Raw genomic sequence first — 19490 nt, 5'->3', positions numbered from 1 at the left:
CAACGCGAGAGCAGGGCCCAGACACACAGTGCGCTCGTCGTGGGGTTCAGATCCCTCGGGCCCTGGCCGGGTAGCTGAGTTGGTTAGAGCACCATCCAGATACGCCAAGGTTGCGGGTTCGATCCCTGGTCAGGGGGCATGCAAGAATCAACCAACGAATGCATCAATAAGTGGAACAAATCAATGTTCCTCCCCTAAAAATAATAATAATAGTTATAATAATAATAATAAAATAGCAACCCACACTTGGAGCTTCCTTGTTGAGTCTCGCTGCTCAGGCAGGGACACCACAAGGTTTACAAAAGATACAAAAGCAGAATTGAGAATTACAGGGACCCTGAGGGGACACATGTTAACAGACTGGAGAAAGCGAACGCGAATAATTCTGTTATACATACGATGGTCATGATAGGATAGAGTAATGACACCTCGCATGAGCACTTAATCCAGGCAGGCACGGGCCTTGAGTCTCACTGGTAAAGCTCTCCTCAGCCTTCTCAGGGGAGTCGTTTCAGCGTTCTGATACGTTGTGTGTGCTTCATGTTCTGAGGATGACGTAGAATTTGTATAGGTTACAGTTATGTATAGGCTAGAGTTAGTATTATTTGGGAATAAAATGGAACACTGCGCTTAAAACCACGCTATCTATCAACGAGACAGAATGCTGGTTATGTTTATCGATACAAAAAGGGATTTGTGGAGCCAGCCGCTTAGGGATTTGTGAGTCAGGACTCAGGGCCGGACAGGGAGGCTGTCGATTTTGCGAGGACGAGCTTTCAGATTCATCATCAGCCAGCGTTCGTCCGACAGTGTGGGAGCTCTCAGAGGGGGAGGGAGGGGAAGAAGGGACCTCGGACGCTCTGAGCACTGCCATGCGGCAGGAGCCCCTCTCTCGCAGTATTTGGCTGTGTCTGTGTTATCCATCAGCCACCGAGTGCGATCAGAAGGAGTCTCCACATTCTGCTTTGGATCTGCCTTTGAGGGTGTGCCGAGGCGTGGGGACACAGCCCAGACGCGCGTGGCGGCGTCGGTGCGGGCCGGCGGTCTCTGGGCGCCTCTCACTCTGAATTTGCTCCCAGGGCTCGGAGCTGGGAGGCTGGTCCCTGGGACGCTGGACCCATGATGGCATTGATATCAACAACAACTTTCCTGACCTCAACACGCTGCTCTGGGAGGCAGAGGACCGACAGAACACCCCAAGGAAAGTCCCCAACCACTACATTGCCATCCCCGAGTGGTTTCTGTCTGAGAACGCCACGGTGAGCAAAATACCCATAGCCTGCAGAGCCGCGGGAGGCCAGAGTGAACGCCCACTGGCGTCTCTGGAGGCCCGAGACAAAACCATTGCTTCTTTTACGAGTTTTCTCCAAACCTAGAGACATGCGTTAGATTATAAAATACCTTCCAAGTTGATATTTGAGCAGATTCTTTATAAAAAATCATTTAATTACATTCCTTTATAAGAACACAGTGCTTTTAACAAAATCCCCATTTTGCATGTTTGCAATTACTGTTAGTACCCCCACTTTTAGCAGTTCTACTGCTACGAAATTGTCCTCAGCCCTCACTGATTGCTGGAGATATCTCATTTTTATTTTAGTAACTCCCGACAGGTTTATTACATGGGATGCTTTTTTGGCAGGAAAAATGCAATTGGGTAAAATATGTTTCTTTCCCCCAAATTTCTTAGGTCTTGTTTCTTAAAGAGTATGTTGTAGAAGAAATAGTTTTCACAGAACTTCACAGCCTTTTATTGCCTTCTTTGCCCATGGTCTTTACCCCGTCTTTGAATGTGTACGTCCCTGAAGAGGTATCTGTGAGTTGGGGTGAGGTTCCGCCACAACAGCAGGAAAAAAATCAAGAAACTGTGGCTTAACAGGGTAGAAGTGTATTTCCTTTTTCACATAAAAGGAGCCTGGAGGCGGACGGTACGTGGCTGGCCAAGTGGAAGCCCCACGACCATCAGGAACCAGGGACTCGCCCATCTTTCTGCTGCCACCTTGTCAGCATGTGACTCTCATCCTCAAAGTCATAATCCGAGGTAGCAGTGGGAGTGCTCCGGCTGTTGTGCCGGTGAAGGAAGAGAAGAGAAAGGGTTAAAGAGAAGCCCTCCTCTCGGATAATTCAGTCCCTTGAAGAGGCATTCCTGGCATTCCTACCTAATACTGCTGCTTAGATTTCATGGACGAGAATTTAGTCAAAAGATACCCACCCACAGCAGGGAAGGGAGGGAAATGGCAGGCTTCAGGCAAGCACGTGGCAAGCTCACTTAAATCATTTCCAGTGTTTATTTTTCCTTATTGATTTTATTCTGCTGGAATTATCTTCACAGGGATCAGTAACTTGAAACTTTTGACAAATAGCTCACTCATTTGATCAGTATTTGCCCATATCAAGCGTCCCAATACTAGTTTCTAACATCACCAGTGGCCCTCTTCCTTCAGCCACATTCTCCCCGCCGCCCCCAGTTACTGAAGCAAATGCCAGGCGCAGTACCATTTCATTGGTAAATATTTACTTTCTCTAAAAGATGGGACTCTCTTTTAAAACCCAGAATTATTACCATTGTCATCTAAAAATAAATTACATCTTAATATTATAAAATGTCTAGCCAGTCGTTAACTTTTGTTGCTATCATTCCGTCTCCCTCAGCTCATTTAAAGCAGGATCCAAATAAAGCCCATTCATTTTGATTCGTTTATAATCTTTTAAGTCTCATTTAAATGACAGATTTCTCCTCTCACTTTCTTTTTCCCTTGCAATTTTATTGTTGTTGATCTTGTAACAACGGGGTTATAAACAGCTAGATAGCCTTGTAATATTTCCCCTTGTCTGGGTTCAGCTAATTGTATTCTTATGAGGTCATGTCACATATCCCTCTGTTCCTTGTAAATTGGCAGTGAATCCAGACTAGACGAGGCTAATTAGAATGGAGACTGGCAACCTCCAGCCCGCAGCCCCCCCCCCCCCCCCCCCCACCGCCCCAGGTCTGCTTTTGTAAATGGTGTGTTATTGGAACCCAGCTTCTGTTCATTCATCTGCGTATTGTCTACAGGGCGTCCCTGCAGAGATGAGTAATCGTGACAGGGACGGTGTGGCCCACAAAGTCTAAAATGTGTGCACACTGCCCAGTCCTTTACAAGTCTGGGCTAGGGGCTTGGCCTGACTTGGGGTTAATATATTTGAGGCCCCTGTTCTTCCATCAGGAGGCATGGTGTGTGTGGCTGTGTTTCTCTCTGGGTTCTCGGTGGCCAATGATGAACCCAGCCCACCCACTGTCACCGGAGTTGCAAAATCTCGACACTCGAATTCTGCCCTTCCCTCTTTGTCATGAACTGGAATATTCCTACACACAGAAGCTTCCCGGGATTTCTCTTCTGTAAATCCATCATTTCTACAAAGTCCAGTTCCTTTTCAGGACAGATTTTGAAATCCGAGATTTCCCCAAGTGTCTCCTGTGACATCACCGCCTTTCCAACCTTGTCCCTGTTGGGAACGCTAGGGAGAGAAGAGGCAGTTTCCTTCTGCTCTGATCCCTCCAAGCGCTTAATTTGGAATGCTCGCAGGTGGCGGTGGAGACCAGGGCCGTCATCGCCTGGATGGAGAAGATCCCCTTCGTGCTGGGCGGCAACCTGCAGGGGGGCGAGCTGGTGGTGGCCTACCCCTACGACATGGTGAGGTCCCTGTGGAGGACGCAGGAGCGCACGCCCACCCCCGACGACCACGTGTTCCGCTGGCTGGCCTACTCCTACGCCTCCACGCATCGCCTCATGACCGACACCAGGAGGAGGGTGTGCCACACGGAGGACTTCCAGAAGGAGGACGGGACTGTCAACGGGGCTTCCTGGCACACTGCGGCCGGAAGTAAGTCTCTGATCATCTGGCTGTCATCACGGGGCCAATGACAGCGTGACAGGGAGGGGCCCTGCGGGCCACCTCCTCCTAACCATCCCCCCCCCCCGTTAGCGTATCAGAATACTGGCACCCCAGTTTTAACCCCTCAAAGGTCCTGGCCCTCTGCAGAACCCCCTTTCATCCTTACCTGCCTTGGAGGGGGCGTGGCTGGTTCCCGTTTTATAAATAACAAGAGCTGGGGCACAGGAAGGGGTGTTCCTCGGGCGAAAAAGGGGCAGGGCTGGGGTCTGTTAGGCTCCGGGGTCTGCTCTTAGCCACTGAGCATTGCGGATTGTATAGGGTCAGAGGTGGGCAAACGTGGACGTGGGGAAATACCTGACCAAAAAGCAAAGGCGCAGAGAGCGCGCCGGCGCGGTTCCCCTTGCGGAGGACGTCCTGCGCGGCAAGCCCGCGGAGGGGCCAGGCGTGGATCCCACGCGCAGGAGTGAAGCGGCTCCGAGCTGCAGGTGTGTCCTGAGGCCCGGCGGCGGGGGCAAGGCTGGCTCGCACACCGCCTGTCCACCGGAGGTCCGCAGGCGGGCTCCCCTAGCCGTGCGGCGGCGTCTGGGGGCAGCCCCGCTGAGTGCGCGAGGGGGCTGCGTGGTGTGGCTGCTGACCCCGCGGTCGGCACAGGCTGGCCGCAGAGGCTTCCGGTCTGATTTTCAGGTTAAGCACTTGCTTCTGGCCCAGGGCTCCCCAGGAGAGGGGATAAAGATGCCACATTCCCTGAGGTCCCTCTGGACTGAGGTGGCAGGACCCTGAGCACGGTGTTCATTGCTCATTTCCTTGACTTTGTGAGGGTTGGTCAAACCACCGATGAATTTGAAAAACATCCCATGTCACATAGGCCTGGATTCAAATTCGGTTCCTCAGTTGGGTGCTCTGTGGCCCTGGGCTCGTTACTTTACCTCTCTGAACCCCCGTATCTTTCCTGTGTAAAATGGGCACAATGACAGCGACGATGGTGATGACTGGTGATGGTGGCCCCTCTAGGACTCTTGTGAGGACTGTGCAGGTGAGAGACGTTCGTTTGCTCCACGTCTGGCTTGTTGGAAACACGCAGTTGTGGTGAATTCCTAGCCAATGGAACCCACGAAGCCTCTCTCAGGAGCATAGCCTACCAATGAACGTGGCTGTTACTTTATTTTGCCGGAGACTCAGCCTTCGCATACTTTTCAGGTATGCTTCCACCCTCAGGAAAAGGAAAATAAAAAGTAGCAGAAATACTCATTTCTGTGGCCATGTTAAAACATGAAAGCTTGCCATGTTTTGTAGTTACTTACCAAGCAGAGGCACATTTAATTTATCTCTGTCACGGTTTTGCTCTGTACAAAATTTAAAAAAAAAAAATGCAAATCCCTATCTGGCAAGAAAACTTCCTAATGGTCAAAAAGCCTTCTTGCTTTTCAGTTCTAGCCCCCAAAACCTGCAATAATCTTTAGTGAAATGTGTGTTTACTTTTCTGGCTGCTGTGACACATTGGGAGTGGGCGCGGCTGTCTTTCTCAGCGTCAGGTCAACGGTAACGCTTTGAACCGTTGGCTGCCACGCAGTCACATCGGCGGCGTTTAATTTTTTTTCTATCAATTACATTTTCCATTCTTTCAGGGACTTGTGCGGCAGAGCCATGGGGTGGCCTAAGCCCCTTTAATCATTCTTCCTCCTGGCGGTGTGATGAAGCCTGCAGATTCATTTCTTTGTGGATTAATGAAATGCGATTTCTCATTTCCTCGCCTCCCCCTCCGCCTCTGCGCGCCTCTCTGCACAGGTCTCGCTCACTCATTAGCGTGGCGCTGAGGAGCGTTAGTTCCCGGAGAGCGGGGCTCTGTGCCTCTCCAAAGGCACATCGCTTGTGCTGTGTGTTCTCTAAGTCCCAGGTGACGTGAGACCCCCTTTGTTCCTGCGCCCTCCCCCACAAGGAAGGCCAGTGTGCAGACAGCATTGCGCACGCAGAGCTCTGGGCTCCATGTGGGAGCTTGTGACCAGGGCAGGGTTCTTGGCAAGGAGAGAACACAGGAAGTGTCTTGCTGTCGCCAGCCAGGACTGATGGCTCGGGAAGAGCTCTCTCAGTCACACCCCAGTATCCTGCCTGCCTGTGCTGCTGGCTGGCCCCCTGCGGGCGTTCCCCGTAACTCCACAGTTGGCGCTCCGCTGAGTGCGCGGGCCTGGCCTTTGCACCGACCTTCTCCAACCAGACCAGGCCCCTGGGGAGGATTCTCTATGAACTTGACACCGTCCCACTCTTACTCCACGGCGCTCATGTCCTTGTTTATTACACGTGTTGTGGCTGATGACGTGTGAATGGTTTGAATCTGGAACCAATAGAGGGACCATATGTTTTATATCATTTTGCCTGTGACTTTAGAGATTAGGCAGCAGACTGATACAGAATTGCTCTTGATGTCCAAAGTTATGACTTTTAATCACACATTTATGTCAAGCGGTGCATCACTTAGCACTATGGTGAGCCAAGTGAGGAGCAAGGGAAGACAGGACAGGTGAGGACTGAGACGGGTCGAGTCACGGAGGACCTGCTCTTTCTCTCAGTCAACACAGAGAAACCCAGGCCACCCACTCCGCTGTCTGTACCCGTGACCCTCAGAGCGCCTCAGAGGCACCTCTGCCGGGTGAGCTTCCTGGGGACCACGCGGAACGTCATTGCGCTGTTCTCACTAATCACCCCGCTCTCCAAAACCAAAATGGTAGGAGGAGAGCCACGGGGACTCTGTGCCGCCTAACGTTCATTTATCCTTTTCCCAGATGTTGGGTACGGCAGTGGGTTGATTGGCAGCGCCCCGCACCCCCTAAAAATATGTTTACCTCCTAATCTACAGAACCTGCAAATGTGACCTTATTTGGAAAACGGGTCTTTTGCAGGTGCGGTTCATTTCATGATGTCACTCTGGGTCAACTGGATGGGCCCTAAAATTACTGAAAAATGTCCTTATAAGCAACAGAAGAGGAGAGGGTCATGTGAGGACAGGGGCAGAGACTGGAGCCATGCAGCCAGAAGCCCAGGAATGCCAGGGGCCACCAGCAGCTGGAATTGGCAGGAAGGACATTCCCTTAGAGCCTTTGGAGGGGCCGCAGCTCTGAGGACACCTTGACCTCAGACTTCTGGCCTCTAGCGCTATGGGGAGACCAAATCCTATTGTTTAAAGCTCTCAGTTTGTGGTCACTTGTAACAGCAGCAGGAGAGAATACAGGGACCAGTTCCATGTTAGGCAGGGTCCTTCACATCCAGTTGTGGTCACGTGAGGATGCGCAGGGCTGGTCTGCTTTGGGGCTTAGCAGTGAGTGCCTTTGCCCTGCCATCTCCGAGCAGCATGCCGGGTTCCAACCCTGGCTCGCCCTTTCTAGGCACACAGTTCTGGATGTATTTCTTACCCATTCTCTGTGTCAATTTTCTTGATTTCTTTTTTTAGATTTATTTATTTATTTCTAGAGAGAGGGGAAGGGAGGGAGAAAGAGAGAGAGAGAAACATCAGTGTGCAGTTGCCTCTTGTGCACCCCCTACTGGGGACCTGACCCACAACCCAGGCCTGTGCCCTAACTGGGAATCGAACCGGCGACCCTTTCCTTCGCAGGCTGGTGCAATCCACTGAGCCACACCAGCCAGGGCTGCCTCAATTTTCTTATTTGTAAAGTTGTGCTATGCTGCCTGCCTCTCTGCTGGTTTGTGGAGAAGACTCAGTGACCTAAGAGTTAGCGGAGAAGGTGCAGGCTTACGTACAGTGCTCAGGTAGCGCTGGTCTGGACAGCTGCTTTTATGAATAAGAATAGAAAACTTTTACAGAGCTGTGGCTGACAGCAGCATAATTATAGAGATTAATTAAATACTAAAAATCTGTGCTGTTAATTAATGATACCCTTGTTCTAAAAGTAGTGTTAAACTCAGTTTAAGAAAATAAGAGAGTATTATCTGAAAAGCACTTACTTCAGTTCTCCTTTTGTCAAAGATGCTTGCGTAAGTGCCTGTCTTCCCAGAAACCATTTCGGCTGCATCCTCTCTCAACGCCCCAAACCTGGCCCCTGATACTTGCTCTAATTAACTTTTTGTCTCTAGTAGATACTTGACACCTCCTTGTTCAAATGATGCCTTCTGAATCATGTTCTTGCATGTCCTTGCTGTCTCTCCAGTGCCACTTCGGGCCTTATTGAGTCACATGTTGTCTGGTTGGCTTGTAGGTCTCAACGATTTCAGCTACCTTCATACCAACTGCTTCGAGCTGTCCATCTACGTGGGCTGTGACAAATTCCCGCACGAGAGCCAGCTGCCCGAGGAGTGGGAGAATAACCGAGAATCCTTAATCGTGTTCATGGAGCAGGTTTGGCGTGGGCCCATGCTGCGGTGGGGGATTAGCTAAGGACTGAGGCCCTTTAGGTGGCCAAAAGTGAGAGATCAAATTAGTGTGGCCATGGTCCTGGGCCACCATCATCCTGGGCTGGCCTCACAATGTGAGAAGGAACCAACGTCTATTTGCACTTGCTTGGACTCAAGCCAGTGAGCTCTGTGTCAGCTCTATGATCGCTCCCATTGGTTCATGGTGGGTGAGACTAGTCCAGGGAGTTTTCAGATACTGCTCTGTGAGCAGGGAAGTGACATGTCCAGGCTCCTTATATTAGTCAGCTAGGGCTGCATAACAAAATATACAGGTTGGGGGCCTAAACAGAAATTACTGTTCTGGAGGCTACACGTCCAAGATTAAGGGGCCTACAGGTTGGTTTCCCTCTGAGGCCTCTGTCCTTGGCTGCAGCTGGCCGCCACCTCCCTGTCACCTCACATGGCCCTTCCCCTGTGGGTGTACAGTCCCGGCATCTCTGTGTGTCCACATTTCCTCCTCTTGTAAGGACACCAGTCAAATTGGATGTGGGCTCTCTCTGATGACTTCATTTTAACTTCATCATCTCTTTCAAGATACTCTCTTCAAATGCAGTCACACTTTAAGGGACTGAGGGTAAGGACTTTAACATATGAAATGTGTAGGGGATACAATCTAGCCCATAACAGCCCTCAGTCTGAAGAGTCTTGCTGCAGGGGGCAGGGTGTGCCTCTGGGAGCAGTTCTAACAAGTGTCCCTCAAAGTTTCAGGGTTCCCCTTGCAGCCAGTTGGGGGGAGGGTGGGGCTGCTGTACACACAAGGTCCCTCGCCCCCCTTCCCTGCCTCCTGCTCTCAAGGACGTGCCTGGTAGCACTGAGTGTACTGGCCTGGTACTAAAACTTACCCAATAACATCCCTGCCCCACTAAGGAACAGACTCACTGGAAAGCAGAGAAATAAACAAAAATGGATTTCGAACCTGTAATATGACTCTATCATGATTCCCGTCCATTCAGAAGTAAGACTTGAGGCTGTACACCGAGCCTGCCCCTTCTTCCCTGGGTGTCGTAGATGAGTCACAAGGAGCATCCAGCCACGGCTTGGGCTGCCACCTTCCTGCACCTGCAGCTCCACGCCGGTGGCTGAGGCTGACCCAGGTCCTAGCACCCGAGTCAGCCCAGTGAAGGATCCCAGAGGGTCAGTGCAGCCCACAGTGCGCTGAGCAGGCACAGAGACCGTGAACTGTCTTTTCACCCTTGGGGAGCCATGAGCACATTGTCTCCTCCCTGAGACTTTGTGAGGAAAATGAAAAAAGGAGAAGTTCCTTCTCCTACTCAAGTCATGATCCCAGCTTAGCCAAAGAGCCTCCTGTGGAAGAACGCCCAGGCATAGCAATAGATACAAAGAATGTCTTTGGAAACAATGCCATGACACGAGATTCAGAATTGATGTGTTGTGTCACACAGCTAATCAGCGGAAGGGCCCTAGAGACAGAGTTGTTGTTTACAGGAATGTCTGACTCCTCTTTCCTCTCTGATCCTTACATCTATAATAAGTCCATACAGTACAGGAAAATTAAAATAAATTGTATAAAAATTCCATTTTTAGTGGATTTTTAACATTGAACCACCTCAGACCCTAATATTTTTCAAACCTCTGAGGTATTTTCCCTCCGGGGAAGGCTTCTGGAGCAGGGACCCAGGAGGAATACAGAAGTGTGCACACCAAAGCCACGCAGCGCCAGGGAGCTTTTGAGCTTGGCGGGGCTTCATGGGCATCCCTGGTGGTGCTGAGCTGGCCGTAGGTTCATTGTTCCTATCATGCGGGTTGGGTGGGGTGCGTTGGTGAGCTCACCCTGTGTCTTGTCGTGTTCGACGAGCAGGTACATCGTGGCATCAAAGGCGTGGTGAGGGATTTACATGGAAGAGGAATCCCAGATGCCATCATCTCCGTAGAAGGCATCAACCACGACATCCGAACAGGTAGCTGCAGATGTGTGCAAACTTCCTCTCAGTAGGAAACACCCATTTACCGGGAGTGTTTGAATGAATGAACGGACATTACAGGCTATTTCCAAGAGCTCACAGTGAGTGGCGAGGGCCCCTTCCCGACCCCATGCTGCTCCTCCTGGAGGGGAGACAGGGCCTTTTCCCCCAAACTGCTCACCTCCATTAACTGACCCTGTCCTCCCAACCAGTCGCCCCGTTTGACCTGGAGGAAACGGAGAGCCTGGGGCGTCGGGATAGGCTGAGGCTGGAATTCAGACCTAGCTGTGTGTCCTTTGACATCAGGCTGCCTGCCCACGTGCCGGGTATAGAAGGCCAATTACTGTGAAAATGGGTGGAATGTACATGAAAAGACACGAAGTGGTCGACAGCTGTGGAACGCCCTGCCTCACGGTGTTACCATGTAGTTGCCTGTTTCTTCACTGAACAATGTTTTCACGCAGTGTAGTGTGGCATTAGGTACACAGTAACCCTCCTGGGCGTTCGTTCATTCATTCATTCATTCATTCATTCATTCAGCCAATGCAATCGCGGGCTCCTAAGGGGCCAGCTATTTGCGCGCGATGGCAGTCCTCATGAATGACAGAGGCTGTTTGCTCTGCTCTGCCTAGGACTGTATTTTAAACACTGCTAATGAACCCCTTTAAAGGAGTGATTCATAAAAGAGTCCGAAACATTCCTTAGGCTATTAGTGCCTTGCAGGCGCTGTGAGAAACCAGGAGGGTTTTCAATCGAGTGAGAGATAAAAAGGCCCTGGGGCCGCCCCTCGAGCCTGCAGAGAGTACTTTGCCTAATGAGCTCTGAATTTCAAGCCCCTGTAATCAAGGAGACAGCTTTGATGAGCTAATGGGAATTGCATCTCCCTCTGCCTTTATTTCCCCCATAAATAACTTCCCAGTGTGTTCCCATGTCACTGAATTCCATGCGTTACACATGATGCTTTCCTGTACTCTATTCAGCACCTCTTGGTGCTCAGCGTCGGCTCTGAATTTGCCTGGATTTCTGTCTGATGCTTATGTGATCTGACAAGTTTTATTTCAGGAGGGATTTTGTATAAAATAAATAGGAGTATTAAATGGAATTCTACAGAGAAAGAAGCCAGTAAGAACGCTTTCGAAATGCATGTAACTAGGTCAGCCCGGTCCCAGGCTCAGAATTCCGTGGGATGGCCCTTGGCTTGGTGGACGCTAACCTGACCTGCCAGCGAATGGACATTCACTGGGGCCTGGGTGGGCCCTTCCGACCACCAGTGCCGATGGCACCAGCCGGGTGCCGACTGCCCCTGCAGCTCCATGGCGCGCGCACCCCCGAGCAGACCTGATCCCTCAGTGGGGCAGTTACCCAACAGTAGTTGAGACTGAACGTGTCCGACTTCTCGTGTTCATGAGACATTTTGACTTAAATGTTCCCATGTTTGTCTCCCTCCCATTCAGTGGAGTGGGCATTAATGGAGAATGTACCATGGGGAAAACATACTGTTAAGTGCAGAAGAAGAAGAGCGAGCTACCCGCACCCTAACCCAGGGCCAGGACAGGAAGGGGAGGATCATGGTCCGGCAGGAGGACACGTGGCGTGAGAAGGGCTGGCTCCCTCAGTTTCCCTGGGAGCTGTAGGGGCCCAGAGAGACGTCGCCAAAGGGGGAACTGCATTCTGAAGCACAGGCCACCTGATTGCGAGACTCAGACTGCTTGGCGGGCGCTTGTCTTCTGAAAAGCCATGGAATAGCATTAGGTTTAGTGGAAAACCGTGCCTTTTCACTGAAGGAAGACACAGGGAATGGGAAGACCAGGGATCCCCCTACCTGGGCGGTGCTCCTGGGCTCTCGTACTGAGCCCGGCTTAGCAGAGAGCAGACTGTGTGAACCTGTAACAAGCTGCCAGTGGATGCATTTCAGTTTTCTTAATATCTTGAGGTCTCGTGGGCTCACAGCATTGACGGGGTGTCTCTGATGAATCAAGATTGTAACATGAACTTAAACACAATGCTTCAAAGCATTATCTCTGTCTACATGGGGGTATGTGTTCACACGCACATTCACAGGGTTCGCTGCCACCCCTTGGAAGACTTCAGGGCCAACGTAACACTTCATCAAATCCAGCCCTTTCTCTTCTTTACCTGGCACTGAAGCTTTAGATTGAGCAGGACATTCAGGTCATCATAAAAGAGAGAACCAAATCTGCTGCCGGAGGACCTGCTAATCACTAGCTTTGTGACCTTGTGCAGGACATCACACCTCCCTGGGCAGCAAATTACTCGTGTAGGAAAGGGAGTCCTCGTACGGCCTGCATCAGAGTTTCGCTGGGAGGGTCAGCGGGTTGGGGTGCGACTCTTCCGTACGCTGTGTTCTCCATGTGCTGCATCTCCTTTTCCATCTCGCAGCCTTTTTAATGTCAGGGTCTGTGTTCTCAGCAGGTTGTAGGCTCCTGGCAAGGAGTGGCCTTGGCCTAGACCCCCACTTTATGCAAAAAGGATCTAACCTAGAGCTCAGGGTGGATATAGATCCCATGAGGTGCTTGTTGGGTAACCGACCAGTGCGTAACTGGGGCGGCAGCGGGCAGCCTTGCAGCTCCAAGTCTCTCTTGGACCCAGGATGTGGAAAAAGGACCAGGAATGAGGTGCATACACCAGGGCCTCCTCCCAGGCCATTGGCCCTTGTCCCATGTCATCCTTCCCTTCTCTTTTCAGAAGTGAGAAGCCCCACCCCTAAATTACTTTTCTATATTTATAGCCATGCTAAGGAAAGCCAAAAAGGCACGCAATGATAGCTTTTCAAGACGGCATTCTGTGGGGAGGGCATACCATTTGGCAGCTCAAGTTCACAATGAACGGCATTTATTGTCACAGAGGACGGACTGTTAGTGATTATTTCTCCATTTCTGCTCCTATACATTAACATTGTGGGGAGTCCACACCCCACACCCCTGCCTGTGAAAACCATTAAGGGGGGTTTCCAAAGAGGAAAGCATCTTGGCTTCCAAAATGCATGAAGAATGTGCATCCGCAGGGGCTTGGCTTGCACACAGCCCGCCTCTGAGCCTCTCTCGGGTCTTGGGATAACAGGGCTGCTGGTATCTACCCTGGGCAGGAACTGCTCCAAACCCCTCTGTGTTCTCTTCGCAGCCAGCGATGGGGATTACTGGCGTCTCCTGAACCCCGGAGAGTACGTGGTCACGGCCAAGGCAGAAGGCTTCACCTCGTCCACCAAGAACTGCATGGTTGGCTATGACATGGGCGCCACGCAGTGCAACTTCACGCTCAGCAAAACCAACCTGGCCAGGATCCGAGAGATCATGGAGAAGTTCGGGAAGCAGCCCGTCAGCGTGCCAGCCCGGCAGATGAAGCTGCGGGGGCGGAAGAGACGGCAGCGTGGGTGACCTCCCAACGCTTGAGCCGCCTCCAGACCCCCCGGCAGATTAAACCGCCCCGGTCATAGCTCCCTAGAGGACGTGCTCCCTGTTGTTCGCTCTGTAACGCAAGAAGGCCTGGGAGAATGGGTGTGCTGCAAGTCTGGTCCCAGGGGAGGGCTGCAGGCTCGGGGTCTTTTCTTTTCCTTGTTCCCATGTATCCAAATAACTTGGGCAGAACAGCAGAGAAAGGCTGGTAGGAGTGAGCGAATTCAGCAAGTCAAGCAGAATGAGAGAGAGGAAGTCGCCTGCTCCGGGGCTCCTGGCTGTGCAGGAGGGGGATCCGGTGCTGCCCCAGGTCGCGTGACAGCAGGTTCCCCGTGCATCTGCAGCATGCATGGCTGACATTGCTGTATTCCTGGGGCCCTGCTGTCCCCAGTGTCACCCTTCCCGATGCTCATGGGCATTCTAAGAGAATCCACCCTCTCTGGCCCCAGGGCAACCCAAGCTGCTGCGGATCAACCGTGCAACTGTTGAAAACAGAGGCTTTACCAAGCAAGCGTCAAGGCGGCCTCTGGAGCCAGTTTATTTCCCTTTCAACAAAGGAATGGCATGCTCATAAAAGGGGAGGATGGCTGAAATAATTCAAGAGTGATGGCTGGGCCGCAGGCAGGGCTGCGGCTGGTTGCCCGGGCTTTCCAGAGCACTGCCCCCCCAGGCTTCCTGCTGGTCCAGTAGCCCTGCGGGCCCCCTGGGCCATGACAGCAGGTGGTGCCAGCTCCCTGAGGAACCACGTCTGTAGTCTGGCTCCTCTGTGAGCTGCTAGAACTTGGAAAGAGGCGACAGACTGACCTGCTGCCCTCTCTCTGCCCCGGGACGCCCCTCCCTCCGCGGAAGCGAGCCCTCCTGAACTGCCTGACGTCGCGACGGCAGGCGCTTCCGATGTACAGAAAGCCAGGCCTTCCAGGTTGCACTAAATTTGATGAAAAGCTCTTTGAACTAATATCTGTGGAGCATCGGTTCAGGAGGGGTTATTGAGTTACCATGCAAGAAAATTTGTCTCACTTTTTATTACTGTTGCTGCCTCACTGACCTGGGAAGAAAGAAAAATAAAGAAAGCAAATGGTAAGATGCTTCTGGCATGTGGTTTTCCTGGGCAGCCTTGCCAACTCACCCGGCAGGACGGGCGGGGAAGCTGTAGAGACAGGCTCCTCACAGCCTGATTGTGGCTGAACTGATGCCATGAGGCCTGGGAAGCCCTTCCTCCTGCCCGTCTGTCCCCGGTCACATCAATGCAGCCCCAAGTTCGCGGCCAAGGCACAAGGAGTCCAGGGAAAGGGAGAGGAAAGAAATGAAAATGGCGGGTAGAGTCATTCAGTGCCTTCTGGGTGTACGGACAAGAATGACAGGCCTTTAGAGCTGAGGGGTGGCTCCCAGATCAAAGGGTCCTAGGGCGGCGGCCAGGTTTTCTCTCACAGGCCAACTCTGGTTTACCAGTAGCAGTTGCTTGGAGCTCTGTGTTAAGAAGGATTCTGAGGCAGGGCCCCGGGTCGGTGGGAAAGAATGCTGCAACCTGTTGGCTGTGTGTGCTTTGGGAATAGGAAGGGGTGACTGTGGGGATCCTCAAACTTCCATCCTTGAACGAGTTGGATTCGCCTGGATTTAGACACAGGAACACTGAGGCCCTCAGAGAAGCACAAAGTGTCCAAAGCCGCGTTGCACACAGCAGCCAGGGCAGGTGGTTCAGGGTGACTCTCTTTTACCTGCCTTCCTGGAAGCCCATAATTAGGTCCTGGAGCAGCCATGGGGCCTGGGCCTCTGGGCCTGACTTCCTTCGGAGCAGATCACACCCCCAGGCCCAGACGGAAGCCTTGGGAGCCGCGGGTGCATCCCAGAAACCAGAGGACAAAGGGCGGGAGCCCTTGGTTGACCAACTGGCCTGGGGAAACAGTAGCAAGGGGCTGACAAGGTGGGCGGCCAGCCCAGAGGCAGTCCGCTGAGCCTGACTCCGCTGCTCTCTTGCCATCGGAACTCCCTGCACACGTGAGGCGACCTGCCAGCGGGGTGCTGCCCTGGCACGTGGCCCCGTTTTGGTTTCCGGCAGATGCTGCTCATCAGAAGGGCAGCTTCCACATCCTCTGCAGCCTGGTCAGCATCCAAGCGTTGGCAGGTCAGCACCGTACTGGCGTTTCTTGTCATCTGATCTGTCATAGGAGGAAAGGGACAGGACTCTACTCACACTCATAGGGCCTTGGTTAATGGACTCTGTCTGCATCTCGTCCATCTGTCAGCTCTCCAGGGCCTCCTCCAAGCTCCTCCTTGGAGCAAGGCTGAGCAGTGGGAGGAGCCGAAATGTCCACCCGTCCCTGGGAGCCAGCAGTTTGCTCCACTCCCTCACCTCTGTGCTGCTTACTGCCTGGGCCCGTTACAGCAGTGAGTTCAGGAGCCTCCTCCTTGGAGTCAGGATACCTGCGTTGCAGTCCCAGCCCTGCCGCTTACCCCTGGCACAGCCTTGGGAAGAGTGTGTAGCCTCTGTGAACCTCAGTCTTCTCATCTGTGGAATGGGAATAGTAACAGGGCCCACCCCACATGCATGTCGTGAGGATCCAGGCCCTGAGCTTTACAGCTGGCGCCTGACACACTGCAAACACTAAGAAGCAGAAAAGCAGCTAATTATTTTTCTTCAGATACTATTTCCAGCACTGTGCAATATCTTTAAAAAATTTTTCAGTTAGAGTTTTCTTTCAATATTGTATTGGTTTCACCTGTACAGCTTAGTGGTTAGTTAATCATTTACTTTACAAAGTGTTTCCCCTGATGTTTCCAGTACCCACCTGGCACTGTCTTTCTTTATCCTCCCAGCTGTGCTTGGTAAATGCTATTATTATTCCCATTTTTCAGATGAGAAAACTGAGGCTTAGGGCATGTATAGAGATATTCAGCCAGATCATCTCTCATGGCTATTTAAAAATTAATCACACTGATCACTCTGCTCCTTAATTTGCTCTCTAAACCTGCATTAGCTGAGCTCTGAGGGAAGTAGGACCCGAGCTGAGGAAATAAACAACGTCTCCAGAGCTACAGGCGCAGATCTCCTGGCCGCAGAGAACACGTAATACACAGGGGCAGCTCCTATTGTGCAATGAATTCTCATTGAAAGACACAGCTTCCGGTCTGACTCGGCTTCAGTCCTCATTTTCCCCTGGCATGTGCTCTTGCTGGGTCAAGGGACACAGGAAAGGCCAATGTCCTTTGGGTGTAGTCCCCGTCTAGCTCTGGGAAGTCCAGAGACCCTCAGACATCAGGATCTGGCTCTGTGACTTCTGCTGCTTCATGCACAGCACACTGCACAAAGCCTGGGGGATCCTGGGGCAAGAAGAAGAGGGAGACATTTGAACCCCCTGGAGAAAGCTTCCTCGACACCCCCAGGCATGCAGAGGAGGGGACGTGCCCACTGGTCACTGAGCCTCCGGCGGGTGCAGTGGGACTAAGAGCAGACTGGGAGCTCCATGGGTAGGTGACTTGTGTCTGATGCTGGACCGCCCCTTAACACCTAAGTGATGTGGAACAAGTGGCCACGTCTCTGAGATCCATCTCCCCATCCCTGAAATGGGTATAAGCAATCCCTGCCTCTTAGGGTTGCTGGGGATTGAATTAGTGTTAACGCACCTGTGAGTCAGCCTCGAAGGCAGTCCGACTACGCTCTCTAGTACTGATTCAGGAAGCCGAACAATCACCCTTGTGCCAGTCAACTCCAAATGGCCAGGACTTGATCCATACTTGACACCTTCCCTATGCTCTGTCCCTGCTTCCAACCTGGGATCAATGCAAGGAAGATCAGAATACTCCCCTGACGGACCACATAGGACACCTGCTTCTAGCCACCCTGCCCCCAGCGTCCCCAGCCCACAGCCTCTCCCAGGATGTGCTAGACACCCTCTCTTTAAAGCCAGCCTGCCCCTCTGCCTGTAAGTCGCTGCCAGCTTGCCAGAGACGGCACTGGCTTCCTGCGCAGGCAAGTTCTGAGAGAAGAGCTCCTGCCCTTCTTGCCCGGTGGTCTTCATCGATCCCGCAGCAGAGAGTTCAGGTATCTGGAGAGAGAAGTGGACTTGAGGCCAGACTCTGTCACTCACTGCCTGGGTGACTCCAAACAAGCCACTTGATCCCACTCAGACTCAGTGTCCCCACCTGCAAAATGGGCCAACAGCAATGACTGCCCCTTCAGTGATCCTCAAGGAGGAGCTGAACCAGAGCCCCCTGCCTGGTGCTGACTCAGAGCAAGCACGTGGGAAATGAGCCGCTTTACTAAAAGTCACATCTCGAAATTAATTCTATTACCTTTAGTTTCCTTCCTTTTATTTAGGAATACTAGATACATTTTTATTTTTCATTTACATGGCACGTGGCAGTTTACAGCAGATTCCCATGTTTATTATTTTATTGTTACCTCCCAGCAGCTCACTGGGGTAGCCTGGAAGTCCTTACCGGCCCCATGATGTGAATGAGGAAGTGAGGGAGCAGGCAGCGGTCGCCTGGGTGGGCTGGCCCACTAGTGAGGGCTGAGCAAGGCTCTGGCCCACCTGGCTCCTTCTAGCATGAAGAGGCACACCGCACACGCTTGCTTAACTCACAGGAGCATTTGTTTGGGAGGAACAGCCTTCAGATGATGACGTGTGGACGCTGATTCAGATCCGCTTCCCTCCGCAGTTCTGCCAACTACCGGGCTTGGTTCACAGGGTCACACTGAGGTACATGGCCTGGGTCTGCGGTGCCGACACTCAGTGTTGTTCATGCAACTGGGGTCATTCAGGACCCAGATGGACGCTGGTGCTTTCAAGGTTTGCAAGGCCAGAGGCACAGGAATGGGCAGTTCCTTCCTGTTCATTACCTGTCCTCCCCGCAGGAGGCTCCAGGAGGCTCCACGCAAGGGAGAATGACAGTGGATTGGGGTCAAGGCTACTTCATCACCGGCGCGCACTGCCCTGTGCCATGAAGAGGGCACTTGAGTGAGGGCCTGGCCGGCTGAAGTGCTGAGCCTGCCTATGTCTGAGCAGGCCCTCAAGAGGGAGGGAGAAAAGGGTTCCTGACCTGAAGTTCCTATGCCCATCCAATGGGAAAACACAGAACAGAGATTGTCATGGATGCTGGCCAATCAACTGCCAGCTCAACCCCCAGGTATGATGGGGGCCTGGGGAAAGGGAAATTTGGGAGAGGCCTTGAGCTGGATGAGACCAAAGTATCCAGTGTATGTCCTGGGGCGCTTTATAGTTAAGGTTTGTATCCCAACCACTCCAACAACCATATGGAATGAATTCTTACCTTCTTCCATAATGGAAATCTTGTGTCCTACCCTGAGCAATGCCTTGTGGGTTCCCTTAAAATAAGATGAAATTTCTTGTCAAAGGCCTGTATCGAGTGTCTGTTGTGGTCCCCTCCCGATAGGCCTGGGGACTTAGGCTGGAAAAGGCCCCAGCCTCTCAGCTGGAACACAGGCGAAAACAGAGATGCCCATGTACACTGCTGGCCACTTTACAGACTGGCTGTTCCTCTCTGATGACCCGGAGGGCAGGTGTGGGGCAGGAAAGGCGTCCGTCCATCAGCTGGGCTGGGGAGGTGAACTGCCATTCACCAGGCAGCCCAGGAGAGGACGAGCAAGGCCCTGCTCTCCGGAGAAAAGGGACGGCCGCGCACTGGCACAGAGACACACGGTGTGCTGGCTGTGAGCGGTCAGCAGAGGACCCCACATCAGACAGGGGGAAAATCAGGTGGGGAAAGGCAGGGGATGGCAGAGAGGACAGCAGGGTTGGGTTGTTTGTTTCTTTTTATTGATTTGAGAGAGAGAGAGAAGAAGGGAGGGGGGGAGAAAGAGAGAGAGACATCAATTATTCCACTTATTCATGCATTCATTGGTTGATTCTTATATGTG

The 19490-nt window shown here is 52.2% G+C and overlaps 1 protein-coding gene across 1 annotated transcript in view; it reads left to right on the top strand.

Moving 5' to 3' along the window:
• CPXM2 (carboxypeptidase X, M14 family member 2) overlaps positions 1-14006 on the top strand; it is an 83934-nt gene extending 69928 nt beyond the window's left edge. The window contains exons 10-14 of the mRNA XM_054581783.1: positions 1080-1259; positions 3567-3864; positions 8082-8221; positions 10097-10196; positions 13341-14006. Coding sequence (XP_054437758.1) covers positions 1080-1259; positions 3567-3864; positions 8082-8221; positions 10097-10196; positions 13341-13594 — 972 coding nt within the window. The 3' untranslated portion in view covers positions 13595-14006. The remainder of the gene's footprint in view (positions 1-1079; positions 1260-3566; positions 3865-8081; positions 8222-10096; positions 10197-13340) is intronic.
• Positions 14007-19490: the final 5484 nt, after the last annotated feature.

Source organism: Pteronotus mesoamericanus, unplaced genomic scaffold (assembly GCF_021234165.1).
Source record: "Pteronotus mesoamericanus isolate MK-2021 breed Mesoamerican mustached bat unplaced genomic scaffold, CSHL_Meso_final contig_657, whole genome shotgun sequence".
NCBI lineage: Eukaryota > Metazoa > Chordata > Mammalia > Chiroptera > Mormoopidae > Pteronotus > Pteronotus mesoamericanus.
This window is presented reverse-complemented; position numbering and strand designations above follow the sequence as displayed.